Genomic DNA, 27,330 nt, shown 5'->3' on the forward strand with positions numbered 1-27,330 from the left:
ATTCTTTTAGCGTCGTACGCTAAAACGGTCTAACGCCATGGGTCTTATACGATACACATACAGGTGAATTTAATTTAGCTTAATATATCAGCCAATTTTCGTCGACTCCTACAAGTTATTAAGGCATTAATTAACATATACAACATAAGACCTTAATACGTAATTCAATTTATTAATCGGATTCTTTAAGCTGCAAGAGTAATAATAAAGTGTCCGGATTATCGGTTGACAATGAGTACGACAGTAATCCAACTATGTGGAATATTATGTAAAAATCTCCCACACTCTTCCTGTTTATCAATAGCCTATAATATCAAGAAATATATTTTGTTTACATTGAAGAAGACGACGCCTGCACACACCAAATTGCCTTTCTCCTACGCCATTGCGTTGCGTCCCAATTGGGAACCAACCTTAAAGATTGTCCCCCTGATTTTGTTCTAATAATTATGCCATTTTAATTTCACATAATAGTTATTCACTTTAAGCAAAAGTTGGATTGAAAAACTATTTACAGAAAAAAACTATATATTAAAACAAAATCAAATTGAATGGAAAGTGAAGTCAATAATTGACCGCTTTATTTTGTCTTTTTAACAGTAAAAACATTGTTGTGTGATTTTTTTTTCTACGGAAGTTATTATAACCTTTATTAAAACTACAAAATGATCTATTCAAGGTCTAATTTTATCAATGTTCATGTTTTTGGGGACAAACATCTTTAAAAGCACCTGAAGTTGAAATCTGCTACTTAGAGCGCCGGTGTGTTGTAACCTTTAATAAAAGCAAGAACACCCAATTGAATTGATTTTACATCGATTTTAAGATCACTATGTAACATTAGATTGCCTTCAATAACAAGCAAACTTGCATGACAAGATAAAACATACTATTGCCGACATGATCCAATCACGTCGAATATCGTTCCTAGTTTGGATTTCAGTTTAATAACCACAAGTATACATATCTGAACATTCTAGATCACTAAAATGAACTCAATATAATAACTAATAACTGAATTCATATCCCGAAAAACGTACGTTCAAAAAGCATAAATAACGTATGCAAAATTTCATAACGAAGTACCCTGGTCTTATTAAATCACATGTAAATTTGAGAGTTACAAATTTTTTTTTTAGCTCACTATGTCGGTCGGTTGGTCGGTAAACACTAACTCAAATTTAATCACGCGACTGCAGCCATTATTGTATATGACCTTGTTTTCTGTAGAGAGGGTTAATCGATTCCCACAAATCACTCTTCTCTCCATAATTTCAATTTGTCCACTTTCTTCAACATGATTTTTTTTTTTTTTTTTTTTACATTTTTTATATTTTATTATATCCACGTACCTGAGTTCATTATACTTAGTAAAATTGTATTTTTTTCCAGACAATTAGATTTATTACGATACTGATAGAATTAGTTAAATCGATATAGGGCTTATGAACAGATTTAAAGTACAGGCAGTTGAACGCCAACCATCAATCTAGACAGAAGCGAACCGTATTAATCTGACACGTGGGAACATGAATGATGAGGGCCTATCTGACAATTTGTATGTGTTGGCAATAAACACACATATTTTGTGAAATGTTTTATTTCATGCCAGAATTTTTGTAACTAATCAATGTGCTATATGATTTATTACACTAATATTAAAAATTAAATAGGCCTTATGATAATCAAGTAAGTAAGCCATACCAAGAAGAACGGTCATCATCATACGTCATCCTGTATATAGGGTATATTTAAATGTATTGTTACCCAAGACCGACTGATCCAATTTGGAGAAAATTATCTGTCACGTTTTGTTTTGTTGCACGTTATATACGGTGTGTTGGACCGGTTCCCGTCAGATCACCAAAGTTAAGCAACGTGGCCGGCTCGGTTGCGTTCAGGAATTAGTCTGAGAATAGCGTCGGGTGCTGTATAGGGGAGAGAGTGATGGTGTATGATGATATCGGACTAGCACCTGACGGGGATGGGTTCGAGCCTGTACCATACCGTTGTATCCTTAGACAAGATGCATTGCGCTCATTGCCTCGTCCTTCGAATGGAATGTGAATATGTCGGTCCGTTGGTGTTTTTCACGCTGCTGCTCTAGCCAGCTACGTCCTATGAGGACTACTCATTTATAAGCTAAAGCAACCAGCAGTTATAGTATCTAAGGCCGACAGTTTTGCGACTTTATAAACTCTATAATTTATAGATTCCAGCTGCTGGACCCAAAAAACGTCTGGGAAAGAGAGTCTATGAGGACTCACGGATGAACGATTTTGGATTCTCGCCCTTTGATTGGTTGACGCGAATCAACAGACTAAAGAATTTTCGTGAAGTCACGTTGTCTCTAGAGGGTATTCAGTTGCACGCCAACAGGTTGAGGTCACACACGTCACACACACAGCATATTAAAGGGCATGTGAATCATAAAGAACTATCTTTAATTTTTTGTATGTATTTTTGCGATTAAAGGACATCTTTTTGATAATTAATCATATATATATCTGAAGAAAGAACAATGATTAATTTTAAAATGTCAAGCAGCGTTTTTTGTAAGAAATATTTCTTGTTTAGATGGCTACATACAAACAGAGAATGCTTTAATCGATATATTGGTGACGTCACAAAAACCTTTAAAAATCTCGAGTTATCTGTAAATTCAATATAGGTTGACAAATTAAATAGCGCGACCTCCCTGGTTTTTTTCTAGTTTAACTTTTTTTGTTGTCGTTTGTTTCCTTTTTGAGGATCAAGGATTCGTATATTCGTCAACAATTCGTTCCAATTCAGTGTCGGTAGTAGGCCAATGTCAGTCATTTCTGTGTAAAAACAAACATCCCGACCGACCCCGATTACCAATTAATGTCCCTGTGCTTCAGGAAATCATACAGCAATTTATTAAGGTCTTAATTCTGAGCCTCCTCACGTTCTACTTTAAAATTCGTTCAAGGGGTTTGTATAATGATAATCCATAGCGTCATTTGTGTACTTAAGGGAATTATGAATGATAAATATATAGTCAGAACATTTTACATAATTTACAGTTTTCGAAGACTTATGTTTTATGATACAACTTTAGTAAAGTCCTTGTAAATGTTCGTTCCAATCTAATACCTAAGTTATATAAATAAGTACTTATTTACTAATAATTCACTCATATCTAGACAGAAGCACATATAATAGTTAGGCAACAACAATGATCAAAGTTACTGAAGTTATCGTGATATCTCGTCGTATTCATGCGGTATAAAGACTGACAAACAGTACGGTAAAGTAATCCGTTCGCATCCTCTTACATTTTTGTCCTGTCAACTGAAAAACAGTTTTGGTAAATCAGACTTTCAAATAAAATAAATGAATGAAATCAAAATAATATTTCTTTGTTAATGCCAATGGTGTTTGGTGTATACTTTGAGATAATCACGCGAGAAAACAAGAATTTAGCCAGATAAGTGAGATCTACAACGTGTTGTTAAGTATGCATCACGTGTCATTGGAATTGAGAAGAGTTCTATTGAATCCGTTTTTGAAAATCGATTAATTAAGAAAACACATTCTATATTGCAAGATTAAACTCATCCCATCCATAATAACTTATTTGAGGTGTTACGTAGCGGTAACTAACTCCAAAATTTGATGAATGAAGTGCACTAGTAAATGACTGAACATATTGCGTGTGTGTAAAGACCTATACGAAAGACCTATTAAACATTATGATTGAACATTATGCTTAAATGTGTTCTTGCAATGTATTATATAGACATAAACCAGGTGGTGGTCACGTAACGAAAATAAATTATCTTTTTTTAATTTATTTTTAGATTGTCTCCCTCATAATGCAATATTTTACTACCGTTTTATGCTGTATTTTATAGTTACGATAAAAAAAAATATCCATCATGAAACCATATATAATAATAAAACAAGGTGAAATGTTATGCACATGATGGAAAATGCTTTCTTATTCTAATGCTTTCTCACTTTAGTAACATGTATATGCACGTCTAGTTGATTTTCATTAAAAAAATGTTAAATGTGATTATACCGTCAACACAAAAACGTATTATGAACAATATAGCAATATAAAAAGAAATATACCAGTTAATAAATGAAAGGATAATATATTTATTAAACAAATACTGAGAAAGGCAATATAAACAAGCTATGTTAAATAAAATTCTATAACGTATATTTAACAATGTTTAAATAATGTTGTTTTTGTATTTATTGTAGAAAATTCGTTATCACTTTCTCCTTGTTCTAAAAAAAATAATTGTAATAGTCCTTCCATGACTTAGCTGCCATGCTTGCGCTAAACGTAAGAACGAGACGCAACGAAAGCGAGTTAACAAAATGTCGAGCGACAGATAATCCATCGATTGGTCAAATCAAATAGTAGAATTGCATTACCATCCATTATCCAAAATATCTGTAATTTCTCCTGTTATTGTTATAAACATTGGCAGTTTCTCGTTGCAATAATTACATAATGTAGCCTACTAATTATGGTTATTGGCGATACTTAACTCCCCCAACCCCAATTCCCCTTTTTTTGGTACGCAAGACAGCTATTATTAATAGGTTTACTGTACATCCGGCGCAGATCTTGGGGGACGGCGGACACGTCTTTCCACCCAAACCATATTTTTTTAGTGGGGGATTGTCCCCTCACTTTTCAACACGAAATCATTAATTTGTTGAAATGAAATAGAAAGGACTTTGAGCAAGTATGTAATTTCAGAAAATACAGTATCTAAGAAGAATAGATTTTGCGTGAATATAACCAGTGGCCTAGCAGGGTCAGTGCCTAAAGGTTAATTGCAGAACCCAAAATAATTGTATTCTTCCGGGCGGAATGTTTATGTGTTCAGAAATTGACCTACATATTACTCAAGGACCTGGGCTTCCAGGACCATTCCACAACCCCTCCCCCCACCCCCACTATTTAAAACGTACCTGCGCCGTTGCTACTGTAAAATAACGATTTTAACTAAAATTCTACAGCAATCAAATGATCATTATATAACATAATGCATCCATTCTCATTCGGCATGCAACAGAACAAGTAACTCGTGCTTAGGACTCCAGTAGCAGGCCTAATGATGTTGTATATGTGATCTAACAACACGTGTACTGCATGCATTACTTGGAAAAGGTAATATTTATTGAGGAGAATAGCTATAGTTACTATATCACGTCTCCTCTTTTGTACAGATGTTGCAAATGTAAATGATATACACTGCCAAACTTATGGAAACAATGAATTGTGACGTTAATTCAATATTGGAGACAGAAAGACGATTGTCGACAATATCACATAATCTGGGTTCTAGGACACCTACCCCCTAGACAGTTACCCCCCGGATGTTTACCACCCGGACAACTACCCCCTTAGGACAACTACCCCCCGGACAACTACCCCCCGGACAACTACCCCCCGGACAACTACCCCCTTAGGACAACTACCCCCTTAGGATAACAACCCCCCGGACAACTACCCCCCGGACAACCACCCCCTTAGGACAACTACCCCCTTAGGATAACTACCCCCCGGGTAACTACCCCCCGGTCAACTACCCCCCGATCAACTACCCCCCCCCCCCCCCCCCCATCCAAAAGTAGACAAATATATAGGACCGGTTTCTGTAAAAATGAAATCATCTGTTTTTAACGGGTGTTTCGAAAATAGAGACCCGAGACCAGAGACCTGACACGAGACCCAATACGAAAAGGGAGACCTATATTTGGGTCTCCCTTTTCGTATATTAGGGTCTCCCTTTTCGTATAGTGTGGTCTCTCTTTTCGTATAGTGGGGTCTCCCTTTTCTTATAGTGGGGTCTCTCTTTTCTTATAGTGGGTCTCCCTTTTCGTATATTTGGGTCTCTCATTTTGTATATTTGGGTCTCCCTTTCGTATAACTGGGTCTCCCTTTTCGTATATTTAGGTCTCCTTTTTCGTATATTAGGGTCTCCCTTTTCGTATAGTGGGGTCTCCCTTTTCGTATAGTGGGGTCTCCCTTTTCGTACGTGGGTCTCCCTTTTCGTATATTTAGGTCTCCCTTTTCGTATTGGGTCTCTGGTCTCTGGTCTCGGGTCTCTAGTTTTGAAACACCCGTTTTTAACCGATTATTCTGTTTAACAGCACGCTAGACCCTAGATGCGCTAGATTTAAAGTACCGTATTTATTGAAAAAACGGCCTGGGCTGTTTATTGTTTAGGTGGTTTTTAGGTGGACATTTATTGGAAGAAAGTTGTTTATTCAATGGGAGGGGGTATAATCTAATGGAAATAGACGCCGATTATTCCATATGATGTTTCATGGGAGTGACATGGTCACCGTTTATTTGAGGGGAATTTATTTAAAGATCGACGTTTATTCGGTGAGTGAACATTGAGGTCAAATATCAAAAGTGATATTATTCTTCAAGTGTACAAAAATACATATATGACAAATTTGAGACAAAAATTAATTCTTTTAAGACCAGTGGTTATCGAAGCATTGTCCTGACGAAAAAATTATTATTATTATTAGCGAACCCAGTCTTTACAGTAAATACAGGGAGTACTATATAATACGTTCGACTATCCTATGATCATGTGTGACAATCTTCAGTTTATACCAGGCTATATTTATGTTCAATCTTTTACTTTTGTTTACAATAATGAATAGTAATTCGTCAAAGTAACGAATTAAAATATAGTTATTAATTCCTATTATACACTGTTGCAGAATCAGGTTGTTGAATGGTCTGGGTGGTTAGGGTGTTCTAAAGGGATAGTTTTCTGGGTGGTAATTGTCCGGGGGGTAATTGTCCGGGGGGTAATTGTTCCGGGGGGTAATTGTTCCTAGGGGGTAATTGTCCGGGGGGTAGTTGTCCAGGGGGTAGTTGTCCTAAGGGGGTTGTTGTCCTAAGGGGGTAGTTGTCCGGGGGGTATTTGTCCGGGGGGTAGTTGTCCTAAAGGGGTAGTTGTCCTAAGGGGGTAGTGGTCCAGGTGGTGGTTGTCCGGGGGGTAGTTGTCCGGGGGGTAAATGTCCAGGGGGTGAATATCCGGATACGCATAATCTGCAATGACTCCAATTGCGAGACACTAAAACAATCGTTTATTATCCACCAACAGTTCCACAATTACTATATAAAGTATAATATAAACGGCAATTTTTTTTTTAACTGGCCACGTCACGACGTCATCCGTGATGAGGAAAAGGTTGATGTATGGGTGTGGCGAGAGCGGACCAAAAGCTTCTGCCGTCTCAGCGTCTATCTCATGCATACTGTGCTGTATCTATAAATGATTACTGTACTTCGTCTACGCTATTCATTTGTAACCATGTGATTAGTGATTAACATTGTACTGTAAAACCTGACCACATCCTAGTCAGACAATGTTTTAATAATTTGTTGGCTTTAACAACAAAATGCATCATTTACTTTATCCATTTGTTAATAACTTTTGCTTTTTGTAATTGTTCTTAGCAAAAGCTTATAATTAGTTGTAATGCCTTCATCGTTTAAAAAAAATATAAGCAGAAGCCCTTTTGTGGCAGCCAACATAAACTACAGTGTTCAAACATATACAGTATTTTCGCTTGTGCATTTCATGTGAAGCACCCTCCTTCATGGGGGTGCCCCTTAAGCGTGGTTCCCACTAGAACGCAAAGTATTGATACAAAGTGATGTATTGCGTAATCACCACGCAAAGTGGGAACAGACGACACAACAGTGCTGCAAACATAGCAGGTTTTATTTCACGCAGACGGGGCAAACAATTATTGGAAGGGCATTTTCTTACATTGCGCATATTGCGTTACATTGCGTCGCTAGTGGGAACCACTTTACAGGGGGTTAATGGTTGGATCAAGAATGTATGACTATTTAATAATGATTATGTTAAAGTGATGAATTGTGTGAAAATCAACTATAACAACACAAATGAGTAAGGGTATACAAATGATACATTTTTCTGTTTTTTTAATTTTATTTTATACAATCACTATTAAGATTCCATGTAGACTATTGTTTATTTCTTGGCAGCTTGTTGCGCCTTCAACACCCGATGAACGATCTTCTGTTCTTCAAGAAGAAAAGCACGTACAATCCTGGAAAACATAAATTAGAAATTTGTAATAAATGATTCATAATTGACTAAGATTGAGATAGATCAGTTAAGACGTCATCAAACATTAATAGCAGACATTTATAGTTTCATTTATACAAGGAAGACATTTATTTTTTAGAGAAAACATACATGTTTATATATTGTCTGTTCTTTAGTATTAAAAATTTCTGTTGAAATCAACATTAAAAATATTTATCATTTTAATGAGATAATATTCTGTGCAAGTTGCTTACTGATGAGATACAAAATATTTTTATTGCCTAATGTCGCGTCACCTGTTTATAATCCAAAAATAATTTCCAGACAATTAAAATATTCATATTTTAAACAAAATGGTATTCATAACAAAATGCTACATTTCTCAAAAAAAAAAAAGGAAAAAAGCTTTATTAGAGCTTGTTAGTAACAAGGTTGTAAGAAGTTGAGGATGTGACTTCAGGTGTTTTTTTGCTTTTCTAACTACTACAGGTGTAGGCTACTAACAATTTCCTTCAAATTTGTTGCTCTATAAAACATTCTTTTACATGTTGACCACGTTTTCACAGCCTGTTTTCATGCCATGATTATCAGTTTTTGGCACTCAATTTACCATGCAAAACACAGCAACACAGCTGGCTCCTAAAAGCTATGGAATGTGCTCATGTTAAACTACATGAACAATTTCAATATTACCATGAAACTGTGTTACAATCAATACAAATTAGAAACTGAAATACTTTCCCATACATAAAAAAAAAATAACATAACAATTTAATATTTTTCCATTAGCTTCTTTCAGTTTACCGCTAGTCTAGTCATTTTCAGTCTTTGCTTCATCTATAGATTCACTTGCATTTTGTGCAAGTTCATTAAATCTAGGTTTTTACCCTTCAAATATAACTTCAATTTTAACAGCTTTATTTATATGTCATTTCTTATTTTTCTTTTAAATGTGGTGTCTCTTGTTGCTAATCCTACCGAATTAAAACTTTTTAAAGTAAACATGGTTTAAAATACAATCTTAAATGATTGCCATTTGTAATGTGCTATATCTAATTATACACATAGTGAATAATATTTGGAAGTCAATAGTGCACCATACATACTGTAGAAATGAATTATTCATTTACAATCCCTTATCATCAGCACATAATATACTACAGCAGACAAACTAACTTGCTATTCCATAAAGTCATTTCATATCTGTGTCAAACATTACAAAAACCCATGTTCAAAACATTATCAATAAGAACAAGTTTGTTTAAATGCATAAATCGTGTCAAAATTATTCTAGTCAATTTAAAAAAACGATACTTTGTGAATACACTCAAAATAATGGTCAATATAAAAAAAGCATACTTTGTGAATCCACACTTAATTTATGAAATGCAATATACACTATTTGAATAACTATATAATAAATATATTGGGATGAGTGTGTGGCGCAGTGTGTTGGACGTTGGACTTCTGATCATAGATCAGGAGGAACAGGAGTTCGCATTGCTTGTGTCCTTATTCAAGACACTTGTGTTTGCCTCTCTCCACCCAGGTGTACAAATGGGCATTGATTAAGCGCTACTCTACAGTATATAAGAACAATGTTTTATTATAATAGCAATCTAGTATTTGCTATGTTAGGGTAAAAGGATAAACAAGGCGTTTGACAGTAGATTCAGATTCACTTTTAAGAAAATACAGGTCCATGGATTTTAGTAGAGCATGTTGTACTGTACATGTACAGCATAATGCATAAACTAAATAGACATTTATATAATAAAGGACATTAATTTGGAACATAAACTGGGTTATGCTTTGCATGCATACAGTATGACAACAAAGGCTAAATTATACACAAGGTAGCTTAATCATACAGTACCAATTATTTCCTTGCAAGCAATTACCGCTTACAAATACAGTAGCATTAATTTTTTAATTACATTCAATACAAATTTTAATTGGTTATGGAAAATAATCTGTTTTGCAAACTAGGGTATTGGAACATGTTTTCATAATAAAGGAATACAGACTTGTAATCTAAATGTTTAATGCAATGGTTTGAATGTTGTATTGAAAATTTTTTTATCAGTTGTTTTAATGAAAAAGAGAATCATGAGTCGGCATGTATTCCTTTTAATCCAGATACACAGTTAATCAGTTATACTCTTATCATATGGTTATATTGATAGGTTCAAATAAAAGTTAATCGCAACTATCCGTAGTAGGCAACTTGACAACCAGCGTTCTCTACAAATTCAAGAAAGGATAAGAAAACAAGATTTGATGGAACTATGTACAGTATGCAAAGCAGACTACAAGATGAAGCACTTTCAACTCAGGAAAGTTATATATAAAATAAAAAGGTAATAAAAAAAAACCGAAGGATCAACATTTAAAAGGATATATAGAGATTGCTAGCAAATTGATTAATACGTAGAGAAAAATATAGAAACGTAATACTTTTAGATTAAAATTAAGGGAAGATAATCTAGAAGCTGTCCGAGAGTAGAAAAGACAAAACCTAGTGTAAAAAAGATGGTTAAGGGAAGATAATCTAGAAGCTGTCCGAGAGTAGAAAAGACAAAACCTAGTGTAAAAAAGATGGTTAAGGGAAGATAATCTAGAAGCTGTCCGAGAGTAGAAAAGACAAAACCTAGTGTCAAAAAGATGGTTAAGGGAAGATAATCTAGAAGCTGTCCGAGAGTAGAAAAGACAAAACCTAGTGTAAAAAAGATGGTTAAGGGAAGATAATCTAGAAGCTGTCCGAGAGTAGAAAAGACAAAACCTAGTGTCAAAAAGATGGTTAAAGACAGGGCTACCGTACTGAACAATATCCTACTCTAAGCGAATGTCAGGAAGACAGATACATTTTATCAATAAATTTAAATTTACCACATTCATCATGTTTACACCGTCTAAAGCAGCAATGGCGGCACTTCACAAACACCATCCACATTAATAAATAGCCAACGACATTTCAAATACAACTATTAATGCCACAATCGTCTCCTTATGCACTTATTAATTAGCTGACCAAACATTTAAACATTCAGTAATTATAAATTTTGTCTAGTACATTGATCCGTTAAAAGGCAGTTTGTGAGAAGGCAAGCTACTTACAGGGCTGCAAATTAAGGGGTATTTGGTCGCATTTGCGACCTAATTTTTCTGTTTGCGACTAAAGCAACAGAATAGGTCGCGCATAGCGCGACAAGATCGTCTGCTTGTGCGAGTTGTTTCAAATTGAAGTCAGGTGTGTTTTCCCTATTTAACTGTGTTGTAATTTAATCTCTCTCTACTCTACGGAAGGCTCAGGAGTTTCCACTAGTCACCGCCGCCGCAAAGGAGTCAGGTTCATTCAAGCGTACAAAGCCCCTAAACGTTTTACACTCGTTGTGATTGGAAGTTCGTCCATTTATTGTATGCTGCCTTACCCAATCACACAAAAGGACACCAAATACACAGCACAGTGTGACGCGCGGACGACACAAACCTCGTGGAAAAATCACCTCCGTTTTAAAGAAGGAATATAAAAAAACAATTGTACCGCCGTACACAGAAGTTAGCCAGGGCGGGCGCGGCAGATACTAAGGATTGTCGCCGCGCAGCCATCAGCATTTTTTAGGCAGTATAATGGTATATATCATGATTACTAAATAATGTAATTAATGATATATATAATAATATCTATTCATTATATAGATTAAACAGCAGTATTGTTTATCAGTAGATTTAATACTTTATTCCAGATTCTGATTATCGAAAATGATATATCAGAGAAAATACCGCAGCTTTTCCTACGAAGTAGCTTCGTAGATAAAACAGGCTACGTTGTTGGCTTTGTAGGTTACATTGTTTGGCTTCGTTAGTAACCTCAATAAACAACCTCACGATGTTCTATAGTAAGTAACAAGGTGTGAAAACTATTATTTGATGTGTTAATTTTGACTGGCGGAGGAGGACCAATTTGTACATTACTAAGAAATATATAATATAATATTTTTTATTCGTAAATGTTTCATTTGTGTGTGTTTTTTTACTCTCAACAACGGTGAATATAAATTTCCTACAATGTAAACGTATACGAGACACGATCCAACACAATGAACTATGCCAACTAATAAAAAATAATATAGCGAACGTCCAGTCGATCCAAAAACATGCAAACAAAAAGATCGTAAACAATTCATTCTAAATATAGTATCAGAACGTTCAATCGGTCGCTCAAAAAGACTGCCGACAGAAGATCGTAATTAATACAGACCTAGTTTTTTGGTCACATGTCATGAAACGCGATACTCTGTTTTACCACGTGGCTACAAAACAGAGTACCTGAATTTTGCGTCACGTGAAACGTAATACAGCTCTATAAACTGTTCCCACGATTCGCACGTTTTTCCCCTCCAAATTCTGGTCGGGCCTTTTATCGTAATAATAATTTACAAAGGCCTATGTTAAATCTTAACATGGAATATATATTTATTTTGCATATATTTTGTTTGCGTCCTAGCCAAGGTGTTGTTGTTTTTATAATTCGCTAAACCAAGGTAGGATTGAATGGTCGGATTGAATCATGTAGGCCGCCGAAACTCTCTCTGCGTGAGTTGAGGGCCTCGGGCCCGATGTCGTCTCGTCGGCGGATGTCCTGCCAAATTAGGACAACCGATGTGTAGGGCGGCTACAAAAATTAACGTCTTCTACTAGGATTTTAATTAGCCAACAAATACATGTTTGTTTCCATTGTTCATGCTCCTAAAGGCGATGACATTTAATTGGTGTATCGACGCGTAGATATTATCATAAACAATACATCGTAGGCAACGAACAATACTTTGTAAATTGCAGGATACGTTTAGAGAACAATGACCTACGGTCTATTTACGCGTAGGCTACGAAAGGTTACGCGTATATACAAAGCAGTAATTTCTTTCCGTACCGTAAAAAGAATAAATCTTGCGTGAATATAAGTGGCGCATCAGGACCAGTGCCTAAAATGTGCATAACCCAATCTATGTGCTCAGAAATCGATTGAAACAACCTATAATTACTTAAAAATCCCCCCCCCAAGCGCGGGGGGAGGGGGGGGGCTTTATTTGTATACCTCCCCCCCCCCCCCAACTAAACTAAAAACGGATCTGCGCGGATGGGGTTTGAGGGAAGGTTGTTGTCGATGAAAAGGTGCTACTAAAAAAATTGGTGGTGCTACCAAAAATTATTATGAGCCATCATACAAATTTGATAGTGCTACCAAGTAAAAAAGTTAATTTGCAGCCCTGTACTTATGACATTATCAGTGAAATATAATGTAGCTTTTAGTCTATTTGGCAAATTGAAGCAACAATATTTGGTTAGACTTATTGTTCAACTACATGGTACTTTTTACATCAGCAAATAAAATATCTAACTCTTTTTTTAGTTTATTTCGCAATTGTTGAAGCAACAATATTTGGATAGTCTTATTGTTTAAGCTACAGTATTTTTGATTGACAGAGAGAATGATATTATTTCTTATGTTCTCAATCAATGATTTTGTATGAATGCAAATACTGTAAGTTAAATAATTCATTGGAGCAAAATTGCAATCAATAAAACATATTTTTTTAATTTATTAAAATGTATAAAACAAATGAAGAGTTGAACAAATAATAGAATTCTTTATTTCCATAAACTATAAAAATGGTGTCATCTGCTTTTATACGTCAAGAGAAAAAAAATACTGTAGTAGATTGGTTTTGTTTTGGAAATAATAATAATAATTTCATGAGATTTTTTCATGGATCAAAGAAAGTACAGTACTGTAGAATATACCAACAATAGTAATGAAAATGAATGAATTAACTTCACAAACAAATAATTGTTTTTGCCCATTTAAATGAATCACTTTAAATTAAACTGAATTTACTGTTTAAAGGCAATTGAAATAATAAATTACAGGGAACAAACGCAACAAGACATCAATCAGTATAATCCCCACAACCACAATATTTTCTAAACAAACGATACTCAGTCTCAGTATTTCTAAATTGAAAGAAATTGTTATTGTATGATTTGTCAAAGTACGTCAATAGGCCTACTGCTTAGCCAATTTGGTCAACTACGTCAGGGCTACTGCTTAGCACAAGGCTTAGCCATAGGGTTACCACCTGTATTTTGTAATCCTATTGCTATCATCATAGATGAACCTGTTGCACAGCATTGCACTTAAATCTGTTTTACTAGGAAACCTGCTTTCTACGGATATGGAATAGTTTTCTTAATGAAAACAACCAATGCATTTGGCTTAATGATTTCCATCCAGTCTGACAAATGTACAATTTTAACCCTTAAGATATTGAAATTGTCAAAATCTGCTTTTAAACACTGCACTTGATCTAAGTAGTAAACATCTGGTTTATATGGATGGATCATTTTCGTTTTAAACAAGATATGTTTCAATCATTTCTAAGATTTAAAGTAATTCAGTGATTTCCTCAGCAATTAACAAAACACCTTACTTTATTACTAATTCATCCTATAAACTGTGTATTATAATAAAAGGAAAAACGTCGTAATCCTATCATGGTCATGATTTACAGACTCGCAAGTCAATTGTTTTGTGGTTCAAGAATTTTCTGAAATCACAGGTGAAAAGTTACAACAAAAAACATTGATAAAATGCAATTACAGTATAACATAATTAAATTGATTCCTTTTCGATCATGCTGAGGTTGCGACCAGCAGTTGACATTTAATAATAGAATCACTAATGTTAAGATTTCTTCAGAACATGCAACTTTTATCAACCAGCTCTCCATGGTTTTAAGTAGTTACAGTTCATGATGGGTTCAAACACTAATGAGGTGATTATGAAAGTAGCCACTGTGCAATACACCATAATGCAATACTCCTCTGGGGTTGTGGTGTTACTACTTATTCAACGAATTTGATCTCCTTTGCAATTGAATACACATATTGAATATCTGAAGATATGATTAAGTCATGATATACAGTACACAATACTACATTGTACGTACTAGAAATGTGTTTATACTTATAGATGGCTTTCAAATCAAAATCACTTTACAATGTATACATTTCCTGCTAAATAATGTTCTACAGGAATAGTATAGTTTGTAGTGGATAGCAAAAAATAACTTTGGCTGTTATTAAGGCGTCTGGTTACATAATGTCAAGAATATAGTTAACCAATATTCCAAGCCTTCTAGTACACAACATACTGTGCTGTACGTCCCAAATACTTGTATTTATACAATTACATTTCTATAACACCAAGTAAATTAAATTATCAACTACATGAAATGTTTTGTTTGTATTAAGAACTTGAGCTCAGAAACAAACAGGTGGTCAGACAGATTCATCACATGCAACTGGTAAATGCTGTGAATATCGCGCTAACAATACACAAACTAAAATGACAAACAATGGCAAACATACCATTAGTACTGTAACTTAAGGCAAGATGTAAGTAAGGTGGATAATTAATAAAAGAAGAAGCTAGGTAAAATATATAAACAAAATGTGTGAAATTGAGCATTAAAATTCTGCAAGGTCTGTTTAACATAATGTATACAGTAGCTAGTAGGATTATTGTGATAATATTACTGACAATTATCTAGCTTTTGTCAACTTTGAAGGTAAAATTTAATTTATATAATTAAACTTGTGGCAAAGCAATTCATCAGGGTCCTCTTGCTTCTATTTTTAGTTAGAAAATAGTAGTCACACAAACATCATTAGAAAGAACTGTGCTTTTAGTATATTACACACTGTGTTAGTTCAAGTGTATACATAGAGGGGGCAAGTGAAAATGTACAATATTAACAAACATAAACTTTAACAAAATACAGTACTGTACACGGATTGATTTTTTTCACTAAAAGACAGCATGGCAACATCAACTGAATATAAAAAATAACCAAACCAGAACCAAATTGAAATATTGTATAATATATTAATATTTAAATATTCAATTACTAATACTACTTAGAAAAAAATGCCACTTTCGAATAAATACAAATGGAAATTTAAGTACATTTCAGATTTTAATTTATTAAGATGATTTCCTATGGATAATCCATTAAATTTATAATGAATAAGTTTGGCAAAAGTAACATTCTAACCTAACAGTATGGATTGAATTTTGGTATTGTATTATATAGTTTTGTATTCAATTTATAGGATGAAATATCACTAAACAAGAAATATTTCTTACAAAAAACGCTGCTCACTTATTGAAAAATATTTTTTATTTCAAATGTTTTTGAATGTGTCATTTTATTGTCACATAATAGTTATTTTACCTGAAAAAAAAGTAATTTAAAGTAACAAATACTTAAATTGTCTGTCAGACAATGGTTTTGGGGTTTCTTTTCTCTTTTTATATGTGAATAAATATTATTTTTTTGTTACAGAAGTGAATACTCAATTTCTGTCACTTTAGTTAATTTTATTGCTAAGGTCAAGTCTGGGGGTCACTTCATAACCCTAGACATTTCAAGTGTGAAGTATCCTATTACAAACACAAACTTTAATGGACTGTTTGGATAATAATTCAATCAATATCTGACAGTGAATTACAGTCAAAAGTCAGTATTATAGTCAAATGGGACTCATAAATATCAGAAATGCTTTGGGATTTGTAATTTTAGCATGACATGTCCTAATAGACTCTTTTCCCAGACGTTTTTTGGGGCTAGCAGCTGGTAATCTATAAATTATAGTGGTGTTTCCATTTTCGCAAAACTGTCGTCCTTAGAACTGATAACTGCTGCTTGCTTTAGCTTCTGATTGAGTAGTTCTAATGGGACGTAGCGGGCTAGAGCAGCAGCGTGAAAAAACCTAAAAGAATTCCCACAAGGAAGGGATTATGTATAGCATGATGTTCTAAAATGCAAGAGTAATGAGTTCAATAAAATTACATTTTTTCGTTCATAAAAATATACCTATAATAAGAAAATGCTGAAATTGCTGAAATTGCCTAAACTTAATGCTCCAAATTATAATATTCTATAAAAAAAATATAAAAAAAACGAGAAGAAAAAAACAAAAGTAAAAAATGTAATATTGAGACTAGTCCTAAAAACAAAAATGTTTGAGGTTACAGTAGAAAAATAAAACAAATTAGGATTTTATAATTTGTAATTGTATTAAACTACTTTGGAATAGTTTAATACAATTACAACCCTGATGATGCAGTACCCACTGCTTTGCTTGGGCTTGAATCTAATACCTAGCCATCAGCACAAGCTTGGTGGTCTGGAGAGGTATGAACGCCGGGCTAGTGATCTGGAGGATGTGAGTTCGAGTCCCAACCGAGAATTACTTGCGAATTTTTTCACAAGTATTCTCAAATGTACTTAGTATTAAAGTACAAATTACATCAGATTAGGGCAAAATATTCTGACCGATTATTTTATAATTTGTTTATCACAGCCTACATACATTAATAATATCTTTAATCTTTAGGCAGGCTAGTTAACTATACTCTTATTGCCTTTTCCTTCAGATGGGACATAAAGAAAGTGGTCCCACGTACATACAATGTTCAGATAAAGAACTTGGCACACTTGACATGGAATAGGGGATCATCTCCTGATCGTCAACCGAGGACAATATTAATTATTAATTAACAAAAAGTGCAAAATCGAAATGAAGTTGAAAATACAATTTAACTTTAATATCACTTTTGCAAGAAACGCATTACTATTTTTTTTTTATCTCTGCTCATTAATATAGGCTAGTTTATCAGAGGCAGATTAAATATTAAATTTTAATCAATTTTTGTCAATCGCAACTTTATCTGTAATAAACAGATTACACGTTAATTTGTCATTCTTTCTCCGAAAAACGTGTTCCTTCACGAGAAATGTGTCTAAAAAACAACCCAAGAACAGTATTAACATCAGGCAGCTAAGTATGATTATCTCTACTCATCACTAGTTATCGTAATAAAATGCAAAGAATGGGCATGCATTGCAATAAATCATAGCTCCAACATGTCAATAAAGAGATATTTAAATTAAGAACGAGAACTGTAATGATCATTTCAAGGACAGTTGGCAATTCAAGAGGTAAAATATAAGGGTCAACTGCAATTGCTTTCATTTATTTAATTATGCCATATTATTAATTATATTTTTTCCCAAGTTGTTTGTAGTATATTTAATTAAGCTTGGTTTCCACTAGGACGCAATACAAAGAGCAACGCTTTTTGACCAATCGCGACATGATGGATCATAATCTATCGCATCGTGATTGGTCAGATTACTTGTGTTGTCCTTACCTCATCTTGCCCTTACGCCATTGTGATGCATCATAGTAGGTTTAAATTGTTGTAAAGTTGTTAAATCATTTTTACTGATTAAGAACACAATTCCTTCTACTTCAACCCTCTCTATCCCCCCCCCCCCCCCAAAAAAAATATTTTGACGAAGGAATGAATGGATGTATTAATGTACAGTAAAAAGTACAAATGTATTACCGATTTCTTTTTTTTTTCATGTTGATGAAAGGGAAAATTTTTTTTTTCAAATTGATGATTAAAGCCCCCTTCCCTACGTTTTTTAGATCTAATTTAAGATCACAAACTATATTTAATGTAAAAATAATACTATATGGTCCTTTTGCGATAACTTTTTTCGTCTTTAAACGGTTAAAAATGTGAAAAATAAGTCGATTCTAATAATTATAGCGGCCCGCTATAAATCCCAAAATGCAGTGCGCGCGGATTGATATTTTTGCTTTTCACCTGTAATTCGCCCACTTTTCGATCGATCGTGAGGCCAAAACAAATGGAAGACTCCTAACTTTTCAGCGAAAATACCGGTTTTTCCCCAATTTGTATCAACGGAGTCTGGCAAAAATAGAAAGACAATTAATGCAGCAACTATACAACGTCAGGCTAGGTATATAGCTAGCGTACGATGTTCGTACGTTACCGATGTTTACCAGCTAGGCCTACAAAACTAAGCCTAGCTAGGCTAGGCCTAAGACCGTCCACGAGAGGTCGATCGCCGCGAGCTACTTAGGTAGTGCATTGTTTCTCACTTTTTATCATAATTTACCATAAAACGTACATTTAAGACAAGGAATGACATGGTTTAATGTTTTTAAAGTGATATATATGTATTATTTTCCAAAAAAGGGGTCTTTAACTAAATTTATGAAATCTGAAAGCATATTCATTGATATTTTTATAGACAATTTTTTAATTGATTTGATTAATAAGAAGTTTCAAAACACCGCAATCTAGTATGATCAAATAAATTCAATAACAATTAAAAAAATCTTGAAAGATTAGCCTTCAGTCTAGCTTCGCTTAGACTGTAAATGTTCTAAATTGTATAGGATAGAAAAAATTGGCTAATTCTAAACTATATTTAATAGTACTACTGTAAACTAATTGATAGTCAACTAAATTCAGGGTATTTTATAGATCACATTTCAACACAGAGACATTGATATTTTAAAAATATTTAAATGAGAGTACAAATTAACCCAGTAAGCTTAACAATTATTCTTTCTTTTGTGGCTTCAGTAAAAACCTGCCTGAAGAGCTAAATTGTATAGATTTACCAGTGCTAGGTTATGTAATTAATGTTGAATTCAACTATTGCTTGCAGCTGATTACTCATTCATCAATGATGCTAGTGGGATAATTACCTACCTTAGAGGGACAAAATAGTTGAACGGCGAAAATGAATCTAGGTTGTTTATCTTTAATATTGCTGTTCTACTTAACAACCTCTATCCATTTACATTGCACAGTTGGCTTTAATATTGACAGTTTCTTCTTGGCATTTACACAGCCTGCTGTTAAACATTTATGTAAATAAAGTTGTGTAGTTTAGCGAGCAGTTAGCCAAGCTCACTCACCTTAATCGAACACAGGCTCCGCATCTTGAACCACCATAAGCTCTTGTGACATGCTTCTTGGTCTGAGAAATTCGCATTAGTTTCTTAGGGCGAGCTGCAACAACCTGTAAAAAAAAAGAAACATAGGTTTGTTAAAACTAACTAAAAGCCAATGACGAGTGTACAGTAATAGTTAAATAACTCTCCCAATACACAATTCTCTGAAAACCGAAATTCCCTCAAAAACCAGACTTTTCTTTCAGACTTACAAAATGTCAACAAATTAAAAATAAAAACATGGAAAGCCAGACATACAACATTATATTATACTGTTTAGAATGTTTCTATATGTAAAAATAACTCAAAATTACAGTATTTAAAAACACACATCTTAAAAGAATACCATGATAGATGAAGGGCTACTGTACATAGAGATTTTGCAAGAAGATAATATATTATTAATGCTCCAATATCTAGCCAAAAGACAAACACAAAGTCTGCAATTTATAACGGCTATAAAGAGTATTTGATTATTTACAACAATGTTGTAAATTACTAATAATAGTGTGTATCCCGCTTGGAATTATCATTTGGACTCCATTGATCCTATGTACTCCTACAACTATTAATCAACAGCTAAAAAGATAAGAGCATTTGAAGTTCTAATACCTTTATTAATTTATGTCACAAAATCCGATTATATGTAACACGATTCATTTTATTTACAATATTCTAACATGCATTTGATTAATTAAATGGATAAGACAAATAGGAAATATTATTATCAATTCACCAATACATGTCAACTGAAAAATGATTTCATAAAGAACACACCTACGCGTTCTAAATCACGACAGCCAAGGTACAGCTGAAGGTTCAGTACATTGAATTGAAGGGAGTATTGGGCATCAAGACATAGGAGCAAGGACATTTCTTTTTCATTTAAGAAATATCAGTGTATTTTGTCATAGTTAATGTACTTCCACAGTCCAACTTGCATCAGCGTTGGTGCAAATTTATATTTTTCAGGACGGTTTTTGTGGAAGTTGCTACTGTTAATTTCCTGGTGAAATGTTTTCTCTTTCTCTTTTGTATATTTTGTATTGTATATGGATGTACAGGAAATGATTAATTTTTAAGCCATCAGAGACAACTAATTGATTTTTTTTTCTCTCTTTTGTGGCGTAAACAACGCTTTAATTTACATTATTATCATAATAGTCATCATAACATCTTCATATTATTTTCATCATTTCATTACCTATTGAGAGCTAATGTTTAAGATTGGTATAATTTTGTTTAAGGTTTTTGTCAGCTGCTAGCAACATGAATGTTTCTGTAGATCAATATCCCTATAGATATCATCAGTGCGTTGTCATTCAACCTTGTAACACATATTTTGCATGAGATAACAGCACTGAACATAACGAATGAGCATTCTGGAGGCACAAGCAAGCTCAAGAGAGGATACACACTGTACAACAGTGAATAACATTTCAGTTGTGGCTTGATGGAGTAAATACTTTTATCCCAGTCAGCTATTGTAGATTGTAATCAGCTTTGTGTCTCTACAGGCATAACTCGTTCAGATTATTTATTGCTACTAATATCTGGCGATTGATTTATTTTTGTCCTTTTTTCATTAATCAATCCCTTTCTATTAACCGAACAATCATCAATCGTACTACTGCATATCGGTCAAATTACCCTTTTTAAGTTTTTAAATTTTACTTTCTTGAATACAACCAAACTACAATGTAATTGAATAACTATGAATGCTAAATATTAGATTATAAAAGAGAAATCTTAAATGAGAAATGGATTGTGACGAAACACTAAAAAAAAAAGGAAAAACCTGAAATTGTAAGAAAACATTAAGAAACATAAAAAGTAAAGCCAGAAATGGGACACTGATTGTACGAAAGCAAAAGAAGATTAAAAAGCAAAACCTGAATTGGTGTATTGTTTTTCTTTGATTATTTTTATAATTACTAATTAAAATGCGCATTATATGTTTGCTAATGTATTATACAGAACTAGATACTAGTAAAATCAATCAAAACTTTTACACTAGTGTTCTATTTACAGAGTACAGGCCTGTCCAATGGGCTATAAAATCTCAATTCTTTAAAAGAAGGTTTATTTTTAAACTGTTTTTAAAGTCCCATTGTCAAGTTTTATAACTTATTTTCTATGAACCCCTGCTAGTTTCTGCTGAAACATAATAACATAACATGTTTTTATTTAAATACTAATAAATTGTTAATTTGGATTAAATGCTACATCTGTTAACATACACTCATGAACCGAATGATGTCACAGGATCATCTCTGATTTTACAAGTTATGTACAATATAAAGTCTTGATAAATTTCAATGTTTTTTTTCTCAATGTATTGCGTCATACCATGTGCCATAAATTCAAACACACTCTCCTAAAAAGTGGCAGTTAAAAACAGTGACAGTATTTGCATTAGTTAAGATTTATTAATTCAATTCTAACAAACAAAATGTATCCATTAAAGCGAAATAAATACATTAAATGTAACTGGCCAGAAGACTTCAAATGTTCCGATAATTTCATTCAGATCTTTTTAGCAGTGTTGTTGTAGTAGCTGTTGAAATAAGTATGCAGTTCCGACACTTATGCCTAGATAAAACTGTAATTTAATCTACAGTATCTGTAAAAAACGATAGAAAAAACAACCGACGACGCATATTAAAGCTCTACACAGATAACTTGCAAATCCTATGAGATACTTAGAATGATGCAAAAAAAAAACAAAAACACTTATACATATTTTTCACACCTCACCGATATTTCTGAAACCCAGTCCAAAATAGATTAATAACATCTTTACATTGTACAAAAACCGTATGTTGGGAAGCTTTATCTTTTTTAACCAAGTTACAATTACAGGTAGCATAAAGATCTTTTCACTCAACTCTAAAGGGACCTAACTTGATTTGTTTGTACTGTAGCTATAGTAGGATACGAGCTTTAGTATTTTGTGACGTTTCTATGTTGTGCACTTTGTCAAAAGCATTCTTTTTTATTAAACGAAATTAAAAATGTTTAATTAACTTAAATGACAGCACTCAACATGAAGGGACCCTTAGGGGAGAAGAAAGTTATGGTATGTGTCATCCACACCTGTGTGCAATTCAGCACAGTAGGCTGCAAGTCGCAGGTTATTCCCCCATTTACTGTACATTTAGGTTAGACAAAAAACTGATCAACTCTAATACAGTTGATCATTAAATACTACAAAAACCACCACAGGTCATCTTAAACTACAGTTAAAAGGTTTTTAGAAAAGTTCAATAACACAATTTGAAAAAAATAAAACACAGACAACCAAAAAAACATATCACCATGATATGCTCTTACAAATTATTCAAATGAATAGATTTCTTAGATATACTAGAGTAGAAGTAAGAATGTCTGGAGGCTATAATAATCTGTTTCCGTAGAATAGCAGTAGAATACATAAGACAAGAATGCAAAAAGATTATTAGAAAATAGTTAAAACTGGTAATATGTAGATCTCTTTGAAGAATGATGTGCATAATAAAATGACTTTGTAAAGTCAAAAACATGCTCAAATGCACAGCTCAAGACTAGGCCACAATAGTTAGAAAACAACTGCTACAGGCTATAAAAATATTCCTTTGTGTACGCTTGTTGTCTTAAGCCTAGTCTACACTATCAAACTTCATGTGACCATAGCTCAAGACTAGGCCACAATAGTTAGAAAACAACTGCTACAGGCTATTAAAATATTCCTTTGTGTACGCTTGTTGTCTTAAGCCTTGTCTACACTATCAAACTTCATGTGACAAAAAAATGTGATGTGCCAATATATGGACATGATGATGTCATACCAAATAAAATCTATGTTTGTTCCATATATAAAAAGTGTACATGGAAAAGTTGTTTTCCACGACAGACCACTACCATATTTGGGCATATCCCTACCATATTTGATCACATCACACTTTTTTTGTCAAACTAGTTTGATAGTGTAGACAGAGCTTTTACACTCCTATTCAAGAGACGAGTTCTTGTGAAACAAACAAATTGCAATATATTTTTCAACAGTAGTCAACACTTATTGAGGGAACACCAAATTATGGAACACTGCTTGGTTTTTTTTTTTTTTTTTTCACCAACCAAATCTCCAAAACAATCTATTTTAAAATTAATTCTAATTCATAAAGCATGAATCTTGTGTCTTAAAAACTTTCTTTGCAGTAATTGCCTATATTTTATCAAATAAAAGTCTAAAAATATTTTAGATCTAAAATGATTATTGTAAAGTACTGTACAGCTCTATCAAATTATACTGGGCAGGCAGCCATTGGTAAACAGCAATTGGGCTTGGTTGATTTTACCAATCTGAACAAGAAGTATTCAGATTGGATAGGTGTTTTATTTTGTTAAGCCGATTTTTCCACCATGCGAAATTGTTCACATGTATTCGTGTTTCCATCTTCCAAATCTCTCTCTATGCATGTATATGCTGACGTTTTTAAATCGTGTGAACTAATTTGCCTGGTGCAAAATCAGCTTTAACTTTGCAACTCTTCAACTGCAAGCTTATTCAAAGAGATTCTTATTCAATAATTAATAAACATTATACAAACTTACACCTGGTAGCTTGCATCTGCAATCTCCACATCTGACTGGTGAAGCTCGTTTCTTCTGATAAAGGTAGGTTAACTTACCCCCTGCAAACATAAAAAAAAAAAAATTAAAATCATTATCATCAAAAATTATTAAATTATACTATTTCAAGAATCTAGTGTAACTAGCAAGCGTAATAACATAAAGAACATATTTAAAAAATAATTAGATTTTGCAGAGTAATGATATTTAAATGACTCCTCATAATAAACAAAACTTTATTGGTTACTATACAACATATTGACAGTTTGGATGTATTCTTGTGAAAATGTATACAAAACCGGAAACATAGACCCTCCCGATAAATGTTTAATTATATTTGTAAAAAAAAACACAATATCACGTAATAATATCCAACTGTTAATTTAAAAATAGGTTTCAAAGTTTTTCATTATAATTGTTTATAATGAAATTTAATACACATTGAAATGGAATGTTAAATGTAAACTTTAATAATAAATAAAATTATGACACGGAAAAGGTCTCAATGACAGAAAGCAATTAAGAAAGTTTGCGTCAAAAGGTTTCCTCTTGATTAGTCATACGAAAACAATCTTAAAAATCTGAAACACATAGAGGGCAGCAAACCACAACAACTTACCTGGTGTCTTTGAACTGTGACCGGAATAAATTGAAAAAGAAACAAAAAAAAAAGAATGTTAAATTAGACAATCAAAGTATTCTATTGTTGTCATTGTCGACAAATAAATGCAATGAATTTACTTATTGATATATTCAAGTAATATCAATCTATGGCTTTTAACTTCTTTTTACCTTTCATGAACAATCTACAGTATTATTTTGCAAAAAAAAAATTGATTAATTAGATAAACCATTAAAGTTTACAATTATTATAATCTATAATTATTAATATAACCTATGGCCTAGTTTTTTTTTTTATCATAGAAGCATGTCAATTATGTTGGGTTTTCTTTTTAATTAAAAAATGATTAATTTCAATCAAATCTAAAAAGTACATTAAATCATGAATAATAATCTACATGAAGAATATTCTCACATCAAAATATATTTAATTTATTATAACTTTAGTGTAGCAGGTTCTCTTCTATTTCATATGTTTATTTCAAATGAAATAGATTGGTTTACCCCTTCAAGTTAATGTTCCTTTCTACACAGCAGATGAATATGAGAAAAACAACATTCATCGCATTAAGTCAAGAAAGGGTAAATACTTTGTTATCACTAATTTATCAGTAAAAGTGTAACAACCAAAAATGATATATCTTTTCATTTAACTCCAATAGTTAATCCATCAAATTTTTTTCTTCTTAAACCATCTGGAGACCATCATCTTTAAAATAAACTGTTAGTGTAGTACTTACATTTTGACTAAGTTTGACTTAGTGTTGTAGGAGAGTCTTCTCCTGTAGGTCAGTCTTTGTACCATGATATCCTACATTGTTAAAAATTAAGAATTTGACAGGCTATGCTATTAATTATACTAATAGTAATACCTTTTTCACATCTGCAAAATGTAACAACTTCCTTGTAACCAGGTTTGCATAGTGTGAAGACAATTTTTTTGGAAAATCTCGGGGAAAAAAAACACAACAACCTGGGCCTGTGTTTTTGTTCCCAGATGTTCTTACTGCGTGCATTGTCCTGGTATTAACTGACCAATCATAGTAATCAAATAGCGCGCAACTATCCTTTTCTCCTCCCCCGATTTCACAAGGTTCACGTACAGTATGCATGTGTGAAAACATGTAATAAGTTGTGAAATCAAACCTGTTTACAACTTGTGACAATACATATAGATGTGAAAAGGGTATTAAAAAACACTATCCAGTAAATAAATAAAAAAGATTTAAAAAAACATGATTACTATAATGTATTTATAAATGTTTACCTTAACTTATCTTACCTTAATAACCTACCTTATTTTGTAAATCATATGAACTATTAATACACAAGGTAGGAACTAATTGTGTTGACAAATGAATACAGTGACATGGAAATTACTGTTTGTATTCATGATATTACATAAAGAACATTTCGATTGCACAACAAATTGAAATTTAATAGATATGCCATGGCTTAATTATGCAGGCAGTAATCATCATAAAATTGTGTGTAAACAATCATATCAAAACGATAAAACAATATCTAAATTCTGATAACAAATATTCGCCAGGCCAGTACAACAAAGAGATTAAAAAGACTGAGGAAAATCAAAATAAGCGAAAAGCTAGGCTAGCTTAGCTAGGCCGGCTACGTACTCTTATCACCCCCAATAACACTATTCCCTGCCACCCAATAGCTCAACAGTGGAGTTGATTTAAATATCAAATTTTTATGTAAATCGTTATCGAAAACAACCAAATATCACACTGATTTATTATTAAACTATTATATTTAACTTATATACTCTTTAAGGGCAACTTTGACAATAGGAAAAACATGATTCTTACGGATTTTCCTTCTTATTTAGAAGAAGTACGTAGCAAGCTTATCACAGACTTGCAGTAAAAGACTTGACGTTGAGTGTGCTGTTTTTAATTACATTTTAGATTTTTTTACAAATTGCGTCACCAGCAGTAGACCCAAGTTTTGTTGTTAAATTTCTTTTAGACGAAAAGATATAATCGAATGGTAAAACAAATTGTTCATATCAGATATTACATTCTTTTAAAATCATAAAATTTCATGCAATAATCATTTTTCGTTTAGAACA

General features: G+C 33.0%; 1 protein-coding gene across 1 annotated transcript; it reads right to left on the minus strand.

Annotated features, from left to right (window-relative positions):
* Positions 1-7,955: 7,955 nt before the first annotated feature.
* LOC140050877 (large ribosomal subunit protein eL34-like) lies at positions 7,956-27,133 on the minus strand. The gene is made up of 6 exons (XM_072095855.1): positions 27,068-27,133; positions 25,979-26,049; positions 25,237-25,250; positions 24,600-24,679; positions 19,971-20,074; positions 7,956-8,100 (listed from the first exon to the last, which is right to left on the minus strand). The coding sequence occupies exons 2-6, from the start codon at positions 26,041-26,043 to the stop codon at positions 8,022-8,024; spliced, it is 342 nt and encodes a 113-aa protein (XP_071951956.1). The 5' UTR covers positions 26,044-26,049; positions 27,068-27,133; the 3' UTR covers positions 7,956-8,021.
* Between the last annotated feature and the right edge of the window lie 197 nt (positions 27,134-27,330).

The sequence above is a fragment of the Antedon mediterranea genome, chromosome 6, assembly GCF_964355755.1.
Source record: "Antedon mediterranea chromosome 6, ecAntMedi1.1, whole genome shotgun sequence".
Taxonomy (NCBI): Eukaryota; Metazoa; Echinodermata; class Crinoidea; order Comatulida; family Antedonidae; genus Antedon; species Antedon mediterranea.

Excerpts from the sequence above, each read along its gene's own strand:
- LOC140050877 (XM_072095855.1), bottom strand. The coding sequence starts at position 26,043 with ATGGTACAAAGACTGACCTACAGGAGAAGACTCTCCTACAACACTAAG. Across the intron at positions 20,075-24,599 it reads GCAGATGCAAGCTACCAGGT|GTTGTTGCAGCTCGCCCTAA; the intron begins GTAAGTTTGTAT and ends TTTTTTTTACAG. Across the intron at positions 8,101-19,970 it reads GGAGCCTGTGTTCGATTAAG|GATTGTACGTGCTTTTCTTC; the intron begins GTGAGTGAGCTT and ends TATGTTTTCCAG.